The following is a 14956-nucleotide window of genomic DNA, read 5'->3' on the forward strand; positions in this document are numbered from 1 at the left end:
AAAAAAGTACAATTTACTGATTTTTAGTACAATTTCAACATCAAAAATACTTTTAGTTATTCGGGCATGTTCTTAAATTCGAAACTTTGAAATCGACTCGATTTGCCAAATAGTTTTTAATTATATCTAATGAAAAGAGTGAATATTCTAATTGAAACCCGTAAAAGAAGCAGCAGCGATATGAAATAAATCATTTTAATGCGAGACTTGTAAATTTTTGGGTTAAAAACCATCGAAATCGAGTCGATTTAAAATTCCCGAATTTCAGAACATGCCTGATTGTCTTCATATTTCCCGCGACAAAATTATACTGTTACCCGGGTTGGGCTATTTTTTATATTTTTTTCAAAAAATTTTATTTTCTTTTATAAAAGTATAAGTCATTGTCTAACGAAACGAAATAAGGCACCGATTAAAAGATTGAAAATAATAAAAAAAAATTCACAGTTTTTATTCAGAATTTGTAGAAATTTTTTGGGTAAACATTTTTGAATGCCGTTTATTCATTAAAAGGTGCAAGTTTTAAATGTCTAAAAAATACCATTGGTTTCATTGGTTCACGGTGTTGCGCACCTTTTTCCATATAAGGAATGTTGGCATTTTATTTTATATGGAAGAAAATGCGCAGCACCGTTGTTGACTTTTTACTTCAATGAGCTATAAATACTTTCATAAAAAAAAATTAATTTGAAAAAATTAAATATATATCATAAACTGGGTAACCGTAGAATTTTATCGCACGGTGTCCGTTTTAAAATGTTTAATATAATTTAGGAATTTATTTGTGTATACTAAAGTTAAACTGTAAACTTAATGAATTTTAGTGGGACTTTCTGTCACCACTGGCTTTGACTTTATGGGCTAGTTGGAGATCTCTCCAATGATAAGTTACGTTAAATTAAGTCTACACCAACTGAAGCTGTACAATGAACTGAAAGATACAATTGGGCAATTCACAAGGTGTCGTATTTGTCGTGTTTGTCGTGAAGTCATGATATTTCATGACAGTTGTAAAAATGTTGTTATTGTTTTGTGAAGAAAAATAACACATGACGATACAACTCTGCAACCTATGTTTATTCGGTGTTATGTGAGGTTAAGTGCTGAGATATAATAAATAATCGTAACAGGTATTCACAACCGTCGTGTTTTAACACAACTTTTGTTAGGAAAATATAACTTAACAACACCTTGCGAATTGCCCATATGTAAACTCACTGTAGTAGACAAAAAAAATGGTTTATGTTTGGTTGAAGGAAAACGGGAGGTAGTGCATTGACAGAAATGGTTGAAAGTACAATTAAGCTCAAAAAGTTACAGGTTTTGTCGTTAACTTAGTACAATTTAAAAATCTCAAATATCAACACTGACCCATATATGTATGTATGCATTTATGCGCACATTCTCATTGTCCTTAATGTGACTGATTGTGAGCCATATTTTGCCACTTGTCACCTTCTGACGCCAGTGATAAGGCCTGAGTGCCCGAAGGAGCAAAGCGCAATAATACGACTGTGGAAAGTTGCAAAATGCAACAGAGAGAGAGATGAAGCAGAGGCAGCAAGCATCACAGAGAAACATACATAACTGGATTTGAAATTTTATCCTGCTATCGTTTATTATTTTTTTCATCTTTCTGGGTAACTACAAATTCCACAGGTTGGTGGTGAGAAAAGGCAACGCAAGGAGTGTAGAAATGCCGGAATGTACGAGTGAAAAATGCTCCATTGTCACTTCAAATAAATACATATAAAAAATACGCTGTAAGACAGAGTGTAGGGAAGCACACTGATCTGTTGGACGATTTGCATATCTCAGCGGCGGCGCTTTGGCTTTTGGGAACGATGAGACTAATGTAGCACGCCTTTGGGCGTACAACAAGCGCTGCTGAATGGATGGTAGCTGTGGTTGCGACTCTTCGCATATATAAAAATAAAAATGAGGCTGATTATGACCAACGTTAATGAAATAGCAACAACAACAACAATGAAAGTAAGATTGGCAACAGCGAATGTTTGGCAAGAGCAACAACAAACAGATTATAAAGCAAATGCAGCGCTCTCAATGCACCATGGCGTGTCAACAGCTACTCGAGCACTGAGCTGGCTACCAGTATGAAATGCCGGAAACACGAAATGAGCAACAGAAAATTATTTTTGTTTGTCGAATGAAATGATGGCATGACTTTTGTTGAAATGAAATATTCAGCATATTTGCCAGTGGCTTGGTTGGCATGACAAATGAGCGTGATAAGAAAATTTTCGGCATTGAGTAATAATATTTTTGCATTTCCTTTCTTGTTTAATAAAATAGTAAATTGGTCAGTTTTTTTTAGCCGACTTCACAAAAAGGAGAAGGTTATCAATTCGTTGGAATATTATTATTATTTTTTATGTGTGTTACCGCATAACTTTGGACCACTTTAATCGATTTTTATAATCATTTTTTTAAAGGAAAGATAACACGTCACAGGTGGTCCCATATTAACTGGGTTTAAGTCCGATCTTTGGATCATGACGAAGTTAAAGATAATCTTAAATTTTTCTATGAGAATTGAAGTCGGATTTGTTTTTTGCTTAAAAATTACTTGTTTCCAACTCGAAATAGCGCTAAAGCGTAGCGTTCGTCGAGCGTCGAGTGAGTTTGTTTACCATAACTTCGGCACTTTGAGTCAATTCTTGAAGGCGGTCAATATGAAAGTTTTCTATAAAATTATTAAAATTTTCTGAGCAGTAGAATAATTCAGCAACCCCATTCAGCCATTGCATTTGTCCTGATCGGACCATTAAAACTTTGGTAGGTTTTTTAGCTAGCAATCATTTAGTGAATTTAATGATTTCTATTAAATTCGAACAGCGATTTAAGCAGCTCTTCAGGTTTAGAAATGTATCCAAGCTAACCGCCTCTGACTAACTAATTGATAGTGTCGGTGCCACAAATATAAGGGAGCCTCTTTAACCATATATTAAATTTACGAAGCCTCCGAAATCTCTGGGAAAATATTTTTGTAAAACTTCGGTGCTTCCAAAAAAATCCCAGAAAATATTGAAAAAATTAAAAAAACCTGAAAAATATTGCATAAATCTCGAAGTTGTTTTAAGAAATCAAAAAAAAAAAAAAAACCCATGAACAACAAATTACCCGGAAATTTCCCATGCCAAAAAAAAACAGTATGGATCAATACCTGTTCTGTTCCCTTCGAAAAAACGGTACGAAAATGAATTCACTACGCCTTTTTTATATCGAAATTCCAATGTAAATTCGCTTCTAAATTTAGTAAACAATCTACTTTTTGCTAAAAAATATCGCATTTTTGAAATCAAGTTCAGTCGCTTAAATTCGACTGGAATCGACTCTCACACGATGAAATTTCGACTTGCGTCTACTAAGTATTTGATGGTAACTTTATTACCTAATTTTTAAGTTTTAACGTCCTATTTCAGTAGTATAAGTTCAATGTTATTATTTCTCTTATTAGTATTGGGGTGTACTATCGAGCCCGCATGGCATTAAAACGCCCAAAATTGAATTTAAAAAACCTAAAAAATACTCCAAATGCTAGTCAGAGATATAAGCGAGGCAAGTGCCATATTTCAGCCAAATCCCAGCAGCAGTTTCTTAGTGAATCACCTGTACCGATAAAAAAAGTTCTAAATTTACTTAAAATAAAATTTTATCGCACATCTACAGGCCAAGGTATTTAATTTGACTTCTCATTTTTGAAATTCGAAAAACCTTCGCAAAAATGCCTTATCGTATAATATGTATATATACATACCTAGTTAAATCGATATGACTTTTCGAAAATGTGACAAGCGTAATCAAAGATATTTTCAAACTAAAACTAAGTTAACTAAAATCGACTTTTCAACCAGGTGAAAATCCTTTTCAAAAGTATTTTCGAACTAAAATCGTCTTACATTTCTTTCGTCTTAATTTTTTTTGTGGTACATATTTCAATTAACTGATGAATCAAGTTTAAATTGATTTTTAAAACACGTGACAGCCCTCCTAAATAAAGGTAAAAAATAAAGCCCTTTCAAACCCATGTCCATTGATATCCATATTTTGATAATTCATTCAACTTAATACATAATTTGAATTTAACTTTCTTGCAGCCTTCTTGAAACCCTTCAAAAACATTCTAAATGTTCAAATTAAACTGTTCTTAAACACACTTTCGTTTGACACCCGTATTTTCATATTTCATATAACTTGTGTGTGAGCTAATTTATTTAGAATTTTCGAACAGGTGGCAACCCTCTTCAAAAGTATTTTCAAGCTAAAACCTTGATAACACTCCTTCATCTGACGTTGTGATACATAGTATTTTAAGTAACTAATAAATTGAGTTTATATGGTTTTTCTTTAACATTTGGCAACCCCGCCAGAAATAAAGCCTCCTCAAATAATGTGAACGTAACTTTTTAAACACGTGGCAACCCTATGCAAACACTGCAAACGTTCAAGCTAAACATTTCTTAGCCCTCTTTCGTTTGGCACCCATATTTTAATATTTCATATATGTAACTATTGTATAAGTAAGCTAAATTCCACTTTTCAAATAGGTGGCAACCGCTTTCAAAATATTTTGAAACTACTACATTCTTAAACCCCTGTCATCTGGCATCCATATGGTGATACATATATGTGTGAATGTATTTGTATTACTTAATTATCTTAATATTATATATATTTACTAGTAAGCCCGGGCAGACACGGGATTTTTAAGCACATTGCGAGGAGCATTGAAAAAATGTCGATGAAAAAAAATATATATTTTTTCTCGGTTTCAAAACTATCCTATCCTTTAAGTTGGAACCAACAATACACACGCACAAAATTTCATTGAAACCGGTTAAGCGGTTTCGGAGATTAGCGTAAACGAACACAATGACACGGGATTTTTATATGTATACATATTAAGATATTTATTTTTTTAAGTAACTTGAATTAAACTTTTTTAAAAGGTGGCATCTCTTTTCAAAAAATTAAGACCTAATTCCACATCTATAATTTGACATCTCAAATGGAACGAACGGTGCAGATCAGATAACCTGGACCAAAAATCCCTTCGCTTATTATACAGTCAGCGTCAAATATATGAATACGCTGACGTTTTGACGATTTCATTTATTTATATTTTGCATACCAAATTTTTCTTATTTTTTTATAAAAACATAGTTCATTACACAGCAAAAATCAGCAAAATAAATTTTTTTAATTTCATATATGTATGTATGTAGAACTCGGGAAATTTCAAGAAATACCAAAAAATGTCCATCAAAATTTTCAACTTTTCAATTCGATTTTTTAGAATAAGTAATTTTGAGTAAGCAGTTTTGAAGCCCATTAAATTTTAGTATAGCAAGGTGCAAGTTTCAAGTCTCTAAAGATTACTCTTGATTTTGTTAGAATTTTTTTGTCAAGGGTGTTTCGCATTTGTTTCCATATAACGCATGAATGAAATCTATTTTAATATACTGCTCTTCCCTTCATAGTCCTTCTTGCCTTTTTCGTTTTGTCCTTCGCTCAATATTTGTTGTTGATTTTGTGCTGATATAAATTTTTAATTTCAGCATTGCTGTCACAAATTTTTTACGGTCAACTGCATTTTATGTCGCATCCACGAACAGTTAGCCTCAGCTGCTTGGACGTGCGCTACTGTCGCTGATGTGTCGCCGCTTAAACATTCAATATACACGATGGGCAAAATTTTTACGATTATTGGCATTATTTACTGGAGCGATGAGTTTAGGCGGCGGCCAACAACAATGTCAGTCGGTGGCTAATAACGTCAAGAGTCCTTTAGATACGAGAGACATATGTACACGTGTAACTATATGTGTAGTTAGATAAACACATGCGTTCATGCTGCGCGCGCGCGACAAAGTCAACACGCTCGGACATCGCTCGCTCAAGAAGTGGCAAGTGGCATCATCATTATCATCAACGCTAACGTTGGCGTTGGCGTTAGCATGTGGCGAAAGCAGTGACAGCAGTAAGAAATTTATTTGATGACATAAGAAATTGTGTTGAGTGTTATTGTGGGAAATTAACTTTGCTTTTGCTGTTGGTTGTCATTGATGTTTGTCTTAGCAGCTATCAACCGGGGAAGCCGAGTTCTCGATGTCCTGTGATGGCGTTGCAATGTTCCGTTTCAGTGCTTTCAGTTCCGGCTAATGGTTATGTATGTTATATATGTAGGTATGTGAGTATGCGTGTTTACTTACTTGCGCACAGCTTTCTTTGGCCAGCGTCTTTATTGATACTACGCTATTAATACATATGTATGTACATACATGCTACATATAGACGCATGCCTTTATCCACTCATCTTCAACTGCTGCACCAGCTTCTACGTATTTCTTCTGCGAGTTACTACCAAGTATTAAACTTGTGTGTGGGTCAGCTTCAGGCACTTAGCTATCTACGTTTTATTGTTATGGCAGGACAGAGGGCATGTGTATGTATATACATTAGGGTGATCCAAAAATTGATGTGGGAAATAGTAAAGTCCGAGTTATAATGCTCTCACTCCTGGAATTGTTATATATCGAAACAAATATATATATTTTTTTATTTCGAAATCAAAAAATCAATATTTAGAGCTCAGTCAAAGCGCCAAAAGTTTTCCATGTATTTTATATGGGAAAAAACTATTTTTCGTGGAAATGGTATAGAATAATTGAATATCAATATTTTTCTACAGGAAAACTTTTCTTCGCTTCAGAAGACTCCAATTAATAACACTCAGTTGTTAAGTTTACCATTTTCAAATACTAACATTTGTATGGGTCCCACCATTGTATTTTTTTGGGGTTTTAGGGGAGCTATGAAGAATAGTTCAAAGTCTCCTGTAGCTAAACAAAGTTGTTTTAATGCATATAAATACATGGAAAACTTTGCGGGTTTCGTGCGACCTCCAAATATTTTTTGATTTCAAAATAAAAAAATAACAGGGGTATAATTTTTTCGGTATAGAACAATCTGGGGGGTGAGAGCATGAAAATTCGCACTTTAGTTTTTTTTTTGCATCACCCTAATGTGCATAAGTATTTATGGGTTTGCATTTGGATGATAGCCGTAGAAAAAAATTATATTTTTTAAATGGTTTTAATTTTAACCTTAGCTTAAGTGGTTTATTTATCTTACGTAATAGCAATTTTTGTAGCTGCTGCGGGCTGTGTTTTGTTTGTGGTAGTTACACATGAGCGAAGGATTAAGAAAACTGGCTTTAAGAGTTTTCAGTTTTTATCTAAGATACTAATAAGCCAAGAAGAGATTCACATGCGATTATATCAAAAGATGAACGAAAGTTGGCTGCCGACCAACTTCATTGTAGATGATTTGTTGAAAGGCCGTTTGCACTATTCAACTCTCGCATTAAACAGAAAGTTGAACGAAATATTGAACGATGCAAACACTGCTTTAGATGCTGAAAGCTAAGATAAAATAACATTAGTTTTATAGTCTGTTCGATATTATTGCTAGTTTTCCACGTCAGTCAAAATTTTAAATTCCTTGCTCAGGCCCAAGTCGCACTCTCTTTAATTTCTTCGAATAATAAGGAAATGTATTATCTTCTCCGACTTAAGTTGGTTCACGTTGAGCCGATTTCACACTGTGGTGGCGTGGTATTCATCGTCTTGCCATGCTCTTGATCACCCAAAGGCTTCTGAGACGGTGCACTCCGTTTAACTGATCACTCCTCTCACAGAGCAGAAGTGTCGAATGGATATCGAAATTTGCTGACAGAATCTGGTGACCTCGGCTTTCCGATTTCGAGTCTTCGTTATGACATTATGCATAAGTTTCTTGCTGTATAAGAACGGTGTGAATTTCTGTTGAAACTAGATTGTGATCTGTGTTGACCTCAATGTCAGTTGTGTCGAGACGCTCGTTCAGCTGAATAAACTATTTACTTCATAAAAAACAAACACATTTACATATCTATGTACCGCAGTTTCGATTGATTGGAGTGAAATGGGGTATAGTCGTTGTTCTGGGTATCCCACTACAGTTTCACGGCTATACTCAAATCGACTCTTGAGCCCTCGTTCGCGCACTCTGGGGGCAAAGTGAGCAACCCATGCGCGAGATACAGTAACCAATCCGAGTGGAGCCTTGGGTCACGGCAGAAAGAGAGGGAGCTTCGGTGGGGTCACTCCGACTTATTCGGCTTAAGGGTTCACTGAAGTCTGCAGCGTCTGCTCACCAGGAGGTATGACTGCAAGGGGGCGTCCGGCAAATGGCTCCGGTTAAAAGGCCATCCACCCCAGCGATGGTTGTGCGCTGGGCTTGGGACCCGCCATGTAAAATAATATGTACAATGAAAAGACTAAACAAGCCTCGGATAACTGCATCCCCAGACGTTGACAACCCCCGAAAAAAGACTACGAATTACGGATATGCACCTGGAATGACCGGTCCCTCTATAGGGAATGTACCTCTATCCAACTGCTGGATGTCATAGTATTAATTCATAAAATCGGTTAATTTGACGGAGTTAACAAAAACAAAAGAAAGCAAATAATTGAATTAATTGGCTTGTTATGCAACATTACATACACATGTATGTACATATGTACATAAATACACTCTTTTGCACTCAATGCATAAGAACTTATATGCTAGGTATGTATGTACATTAGGAGGGTCCAAAAAGCATGTGACCAAAAACAGTAAAGTCAGAATTTTTATGCTCTCACCCCCTAGGATTGTTCTATACCGAAAGAAATATACCCTTATTTTTTTTATCTTGAAATCAAAAAATATTTAGAAGTCGCTCAAAGCGCCCAAAGTTTTCCGTGTATTTTTAGAAAAAAAGCTAAAGAGGTTGGTCTAGCGGTGAACGAGGGCAAGACAAAGAACCTCCTGGCAACATATAAAGAGTCCACGCGTTTTGGTACACACATCACTGTTGGCGCTATAACTTTGAAGTAGTTAAGGACTTTGTCTACCTAGTATCCGGCATAAACACCACCGTCAACGTCAGCCTGGAGATCAAGCGATGAATAACTCTTGCCAACGGGTGCTACTTTGGGCTCGGTATGCAATTGAAAAGCAGCTCTCTCGGCGAACAAAAACCACGCTCTTAAAATAACTCAACATGCCTGTCCTTTATATGGCGCAGAAACTTGGACGATGTCGAACAAAGATGGGAAGGCTTTGGGGGCTTTCGGTAAAACTATTCTACGCAAGATCTACGGCCCCGTTTTCGTATACGACGGGTATCGAAGAAGATGGAATGATGAACTCTATTATCTTTTTAACGGCATGGACATGCATAGTTGAGCGCATAAAAATAGACATGTCGTACGCATAGATGACGACGCTCCGGTGGAAAGATCCTTCGACTCAGCACCCATGGCCAGACAACGAAAGCAAGGGCGCCTGCGAATGCAATGGAAGAACCAAGTGCAGAAAGATCTGTCTGCGCTCGGGATAACAAATTGGCGCAAATTCGCACAGGAAAGAAGCAATTGGAGACGCTTTTTGTCTCGCCCAAAACCGTCAAACGGTTGTAGTGCCAAATAAGAGAGGAAGTTTCGATTGTTTCCTTTTCTTACCCTTTCATCACTTCCATTGAACGGCTGAATGTATCTTATGAGGGAATAAATCAGCTGATTATCCAAGTTGTCGGACCTTACCAAATAACATACATATGGCAAGGATGTCGTACCAAAGCAAAGATAGCCTTTAAATGAAGCAGTGAGAGAATCGATAGCAGGGGTAGTGATGGCAGTGACAGGGACGGTGAGCAAAAGTGGCTGCTCTGGGTATCGGACCCGAACTACCGGTGGATGATCAATGGATGTTTGTACCTACATCGGTACATCGGCGGACTACTGCTGAATGTTGTCGGAACGGTAATGGTGAAATGCTCATTAACAGGTCTGTTCTGCACGTTACCGACGATTTTGTAACCAAAAAATGTTACCACTTCTTGTCATCGCGATCCCTGGTTCGTTGCAGTCAAACTAATCAGCAATTCAGTTATGAAGATTTGTGGAAATTTAACGGTTACAAGAGTGTGCAGAATGCGAAACGGGGTTAAAAAATGACAGGAACTATATTTAAGGTAAGTTCTCGATGATTTCCTGCCATTAAGTCGTCACTTTTGAAACACTTCTATTTGTTTTTTAATGCTGGAGTAGGCGAAACCACCCCCGTCTCAGCAATCGGACCACTTTCTTGTTGCAGCCAAGATACGCACCCGCCTCTATGCAGAAAAAAATTGGGCCCAAAAGTGCAAGGAAAGCCTAAATAACGCAGCTGCAGTCACAACAGATGGCCAATGCATTCGCTACTCGACTCTCAGACCTGCTCTCAGAGAGTGATTTTCAACAAACCGACATATGCGAGCAGTGGAAACACATTTACCGTTCATTAGGTACCGCCGTCCAAGAAGGAGTCGATTTAAGCGAGCCCGAAAGAACAACTAGTATGATGAGGAGTGTCAAGAAGCTGCAGATAAAAAAGATGAATCCCACGCTGCGAGCCATGTGGGACAGTTATAGGGAGGTGGAGATGGAAGCGGGACGCATTTGCCGCAATAAGGTAGAGGCCGAAATACATGAGTGCAAATAGCTTGAAATGCTGGCCGACTGGAAAAATTCCCGAAAATTTTACCAGAGAGTTATGCCACTTACGGAAGGTTTCAATACCAGGGCGGACTCATGTAAGAACATCAATGGCGTACGTGAACGTACCTAAATTATGGAGGGAACACTTTTCCACCCTACTGAATGGTAGCAGAACTGAAAGATGTGGAGAAGACGAACCCGAGCTCCCAGTCGTAGATTTATGGAGTCGATGTTCCACCACCTGACTATGACGAGGTACGAACAGCAATAGCGCGCTTGAAAAACAACAATGCTGCTGCAGCTGACAGCCTTCCAGCTAAGCGGCAAGGGTTGATAAGGTGCATGCATCAACTCGTATACAGAATTTGGTCAGATGAACACATGCCTGACGACTGGAATTTAAGTGTGACTCCGCCATTCGCGCCAACTACCGCGGGATCATCCTTCTAAGAAAAAGGTTACAAGGTTTTTTCGTGCGTATTGTGGGAAAGACTGAAGCCCACCGTCAATGAACTGATTGGTCCTTATCAGTGTGGCCTTAGGCCTGGCAAATTCACCATATACTAGGTATTCACAATAAGCCAAATCTTGTGATAGAGCTGCGATCAACACTAACCACTTATTTGTGGACCTCAAAGCCGCTTTCGATGGCACTAAAAGGAGTTGCCAATACGCCGCGATGTTGGAATTTTGCATACCCTGAAACTGTCACGGCTGTGTAAAATGACGTTGAGCCATACTACCATCTCCGTCAGAATTGGGAAAGATCTCCCAGAGCCGTTTGCTACCAAACGGAGTTTCAGACGGGGCGACACCCTTTCGTATTATTTCTTTAATCTGATGTTGGAGAATATAATAAGAGCTGCAGAACTGAACCGCTCAGGAACAAGAGCGTGCGATTGCTGGCGTACGCCGTTGACATTGACATCATCGGTCAAAAGAACCGCGAAGTCTGTTCTGCGTTTCTGGTGGTCAACGAGGACAAGACGAGGTATCTGCTGTCATCAAACAATCAAACATCAGCGCATTCACGCCTTGGCAGTCACGTCAATGTTGACAGTTCGGTAAGTGGAGAATTTCGTTTATTTGGAAACCAGCGTTAACACCGATGATAATGTCAGCATCGAAATTCAACGCTGAGTCACTCTTGCCAACAGGTGCTACTATGGACTGATTAAGCAATTAAGGAGTAAAGTCCTCTCTGGACATACGTACGGGGATGGAAAAACCACGTGCCGAGTACTTGGTTTCACTTGGAATTTCCAATTGACGTCAATTGGCACAGAGGTAGCAGAGGAAGGGGGGATGGAAAGACCAAGTGCAAAGTACTTGGTTTCACTTGGAATTTCCAATTGGTGTCAATTGGCACAGAGGAGAAAGGACTGGCGTGATTTGTTGAACTCAGCCAAAATCGCTTAGACGGTTACAGCTCCAAACAAGAAGAAGAAGAAGGCTTCTGCCAAAGCACTGACGAGCAGACCTCATTTATTGCAAAATGCATTGTATTGTAGCTCCATATTTTTCATATCCGAAAATAAGAATTTTCGGTTTGGAAGTTTAGCTTTCACTTGTTACTTTGTGTTTCATAGTTTACGATAGTAATTATAAAATATTAATATTCATACAATTCAATCTATTTTTTTGTTGTGATGCCAATAGTAATTAGCATACAATGGATTATAAGTTAATCTGAGCTATCGTTTAACAACCAGTAAACAATGAGTAACATTTTAAGCCGCTTATTTGGCGTAGCAGAGAACGACCTTTGCTATACATATAAATAGCGAGAGCGCAGGTGAATGAGAGATCAAGTGGGAATCTTCGTTCGAGATAAAGCGGTTGAGACTCTTGAAATGGCGCACAGTTTCGGCTTACTTTTTTGTTTTGCTTTGTTTATTCGTTGGTAGAGCTTTATTTTTGGTTACATGAAGGCAAGATATTATACTAAAAAATATTAAGAATCTAAAGAATTAACAAAGCGAAATAATTGAAATAAGCATATATACATTCTTTAAGCGATAAGTAAAACAAACAGCGGTAATTTTTGTATATTCTACTTTGTGGAATTTTTTATTTATTTTATATAATTATTTTTTGCTTCAGTTGCGTAAATTCCACTCTGTCTGCTTTTGCTTACTTAAATACATATTTGTGACTGTAAATTTTCAATATGAAGAAATCAACTTTCAATGGTTCGTGAACCCATATAATAACTTTTTGCTTACAAAATATCGTAATACTCATACAATTATACAAATTTATATGACCTCGAATAAATATACATAAACGGCATATAATGTACATATGTATGCACATTAAAAAAAGAGAATGCTTCATAAGTGAGGCCTTAAGTGAGACAACTGCACAACTTTTATCTCAACCAAAGAAACTTCCTCGCGAATCGGCTGCGCCGGCGAAATTCGCAAACGATCCATTTCTTTGCGCCTCGATCGCTGCAGCGTTGATAAACCAGAAAGGTCGCTGGTCCTCTGGCAGTCGACTGAGTATGGCCACCAGCTCGCTATCATTTTTCGCATCGATGGGCAGGCGGGTAGGCGCGCCACCACCACCACCACCAACGCCAACTGCATTGCTGCCAAGAGCATTCGCATTGGCATTCGCATTTGTATTTGTACTTGCATTTGCAGTGCCGCCGCTGCTGCTACCAAAACGATTCGCAATCAAATCAGGCACTGGTGTGGCGTTCGGTGTGGCCAATGGCAGATAGTTGGATTCGGGAAACACGATTGGTACGTAACTGGCGGGTGGTTTCTGCGTCGCGCCAAAGGCCAATGCTGGTGGCTCATCTGGCTTTCCAAAGCGATTGCCGATATCTGTGTTGCTGCCGTTGGCATTTACATTGTAGTTCACATTGTATTTGTCCTTCTGGTTAAGGCCTGGCGGTCGGATGCCGGCGAAGGAGGGACGCTGCGCTTGGGCCAGTTGTGACAGCAGCAGCAGTGAGCAGATGGTGAAAGTGCAGAGTTGTTTAATACTGGAATTTTGCATTTCGCTTAGTAATTGGAGTTAATATTTTAGTGATGCACTAATTTGTATATTTTTTGCTTTAAAATTTGTTAGCAATATTTCGCACTGTTTCACTTTCGCTTTGCAATTCTTCTTCTGGCTTTCAAGCACCTCTTCGCGTTTTCACTTGTTTTGCTCTGATCTCTCTGGTGCAACTGTCGTACTCTGACTTAGCGTCCATTGGTTTTATACTCGCTTCAGTGTCCATATCTACAGCTGCGCGCAGGCATGTGTAGTTATCGCCAAATCGCTTGCCCCACTCTTCAGATCAGCGCTTGATTGAGTCATCGCTGTTGCTCGTCACGACTCTCTCGTGTTCTCGTGTTGTCGACAACAGCAGCTTCACATTGACGCACGAAATTCTTAGTTATCTCGTGCATACCATTTCTCTTGCACCTGTCCCGCCAAGCGTGCCCCAAACTTGGCAACGCATTTAAGTCGTAAACTGCTGGCCTTGCTCAGTGGAGAGGCGAATTTCGGCGGTATGGGCTTACAAGTAACTACATACATTTGTACTGGTTATGTGATGTGTTATTTAAGCGGGTTAAACTTGTTTGAAAATGAAATTGCCTTCACTTGCTTTAACATTGATTTGGTAGCAGTAAAGCTGCTCATCTAATCCTCTGGATGTATGTATATGCGAATATACGGAAATCCATACAAACATACTTACGTACATAGTTATTTTTAGTATTAGTCTGAGTTCGCTGAATTGTTTATTGCTAGTTTCGTTGCAATTTCATTCATCTCGATGTGTTGCTCTCAAATTAATTATAATGCAAATGATTGTTTGACATGTTGACCAGCAGTTATTGAACTGAATGTAAACAAACTGGGCTAACAGCTTGATTAAACGGTGCCATATCTCGGATAAGCTCTCAAATTAGCTAGTCAGTGTGTTGATAATCCTCTATCAGATCGGAACAATACTGATAATTTTTATTATCACAACTTAATTGACATATTTGCCACTGCTGTGGTGTAGCGGTTAGCAGTGTGCGCTACCATTCCGAAAGGCCGCGGTTCAAGCCCGGTTCAACCCCACTGTTATTCAAAGGTCTGTCCTGCGTTGTTTTTCAAAAGAGAAAAACCTTAAAATGATTTTTTCCAAGTGTTCAGCCTTTGTCCCGCATTTGATTCGATATTTTAAGATAAACGACGGGAGCCCTTTACTCATCAACATATTTATAAGCACTGTCGATAACTGATTGATAACTACGAGAGGATGAGGCTGATTTTGCAGCTTCAACAAGTCGATGCGTTCTAAATTTTGTGCGGTCATAGACAATGGACGACAAGAAAATGGAGACCAGCATCACAAGTATCAGTAACACTACAAA

At 38.3% G+C, this 14956-nt stretch overlaps 1 protein-coding gene across 1 annotated transcript; it reads right to left on the reverse strand.

The window, feature by feature from the left end:
- Positions 1-12437: 12437 nt before the first annotated feature.
- LOC118739232 lies at positions 12438-13798 on the reverse strand. The gene has a single exon (XM_036470438.1). It carries the CDS (start codon positions 13596-13598, stop codon positions 12966-12968), a length of 633 nt encoding a protein of 210 aa, XP_036326331.1. The 5' UTR covers positions 13599-13798; the 3' UTR covers positions 12438-12965.
- Positions 13799-14956: the final 1158 nt, after the last annotated feature.

Source organism: Rhagoletis pomonella, unplaced genomic scaffold (assembly GCF_013731165.1).
Source record: "Rhagoletis pomonella isolate Grant_MI unplaced genomic scaffold, Rhpom_1.0 Rhpom_scaffold_00005, whole genome shotgun sequence".
Lineage (NCBI taxonomy): Eukaryota > Metazoa > Arthropoda > Insecta > Diptera > Tephritidae > Rhagoletis > Rhagoletis pomonella.

Coding starts and splice junctions, on each gene's coding strand:
- LOC118739232 (XM_036470438.1), bottom strand. CDS start 13,598: ATGCAAAATTCCAGTATTAAACAACTCTGCACTTTCACCATCTGCTCA.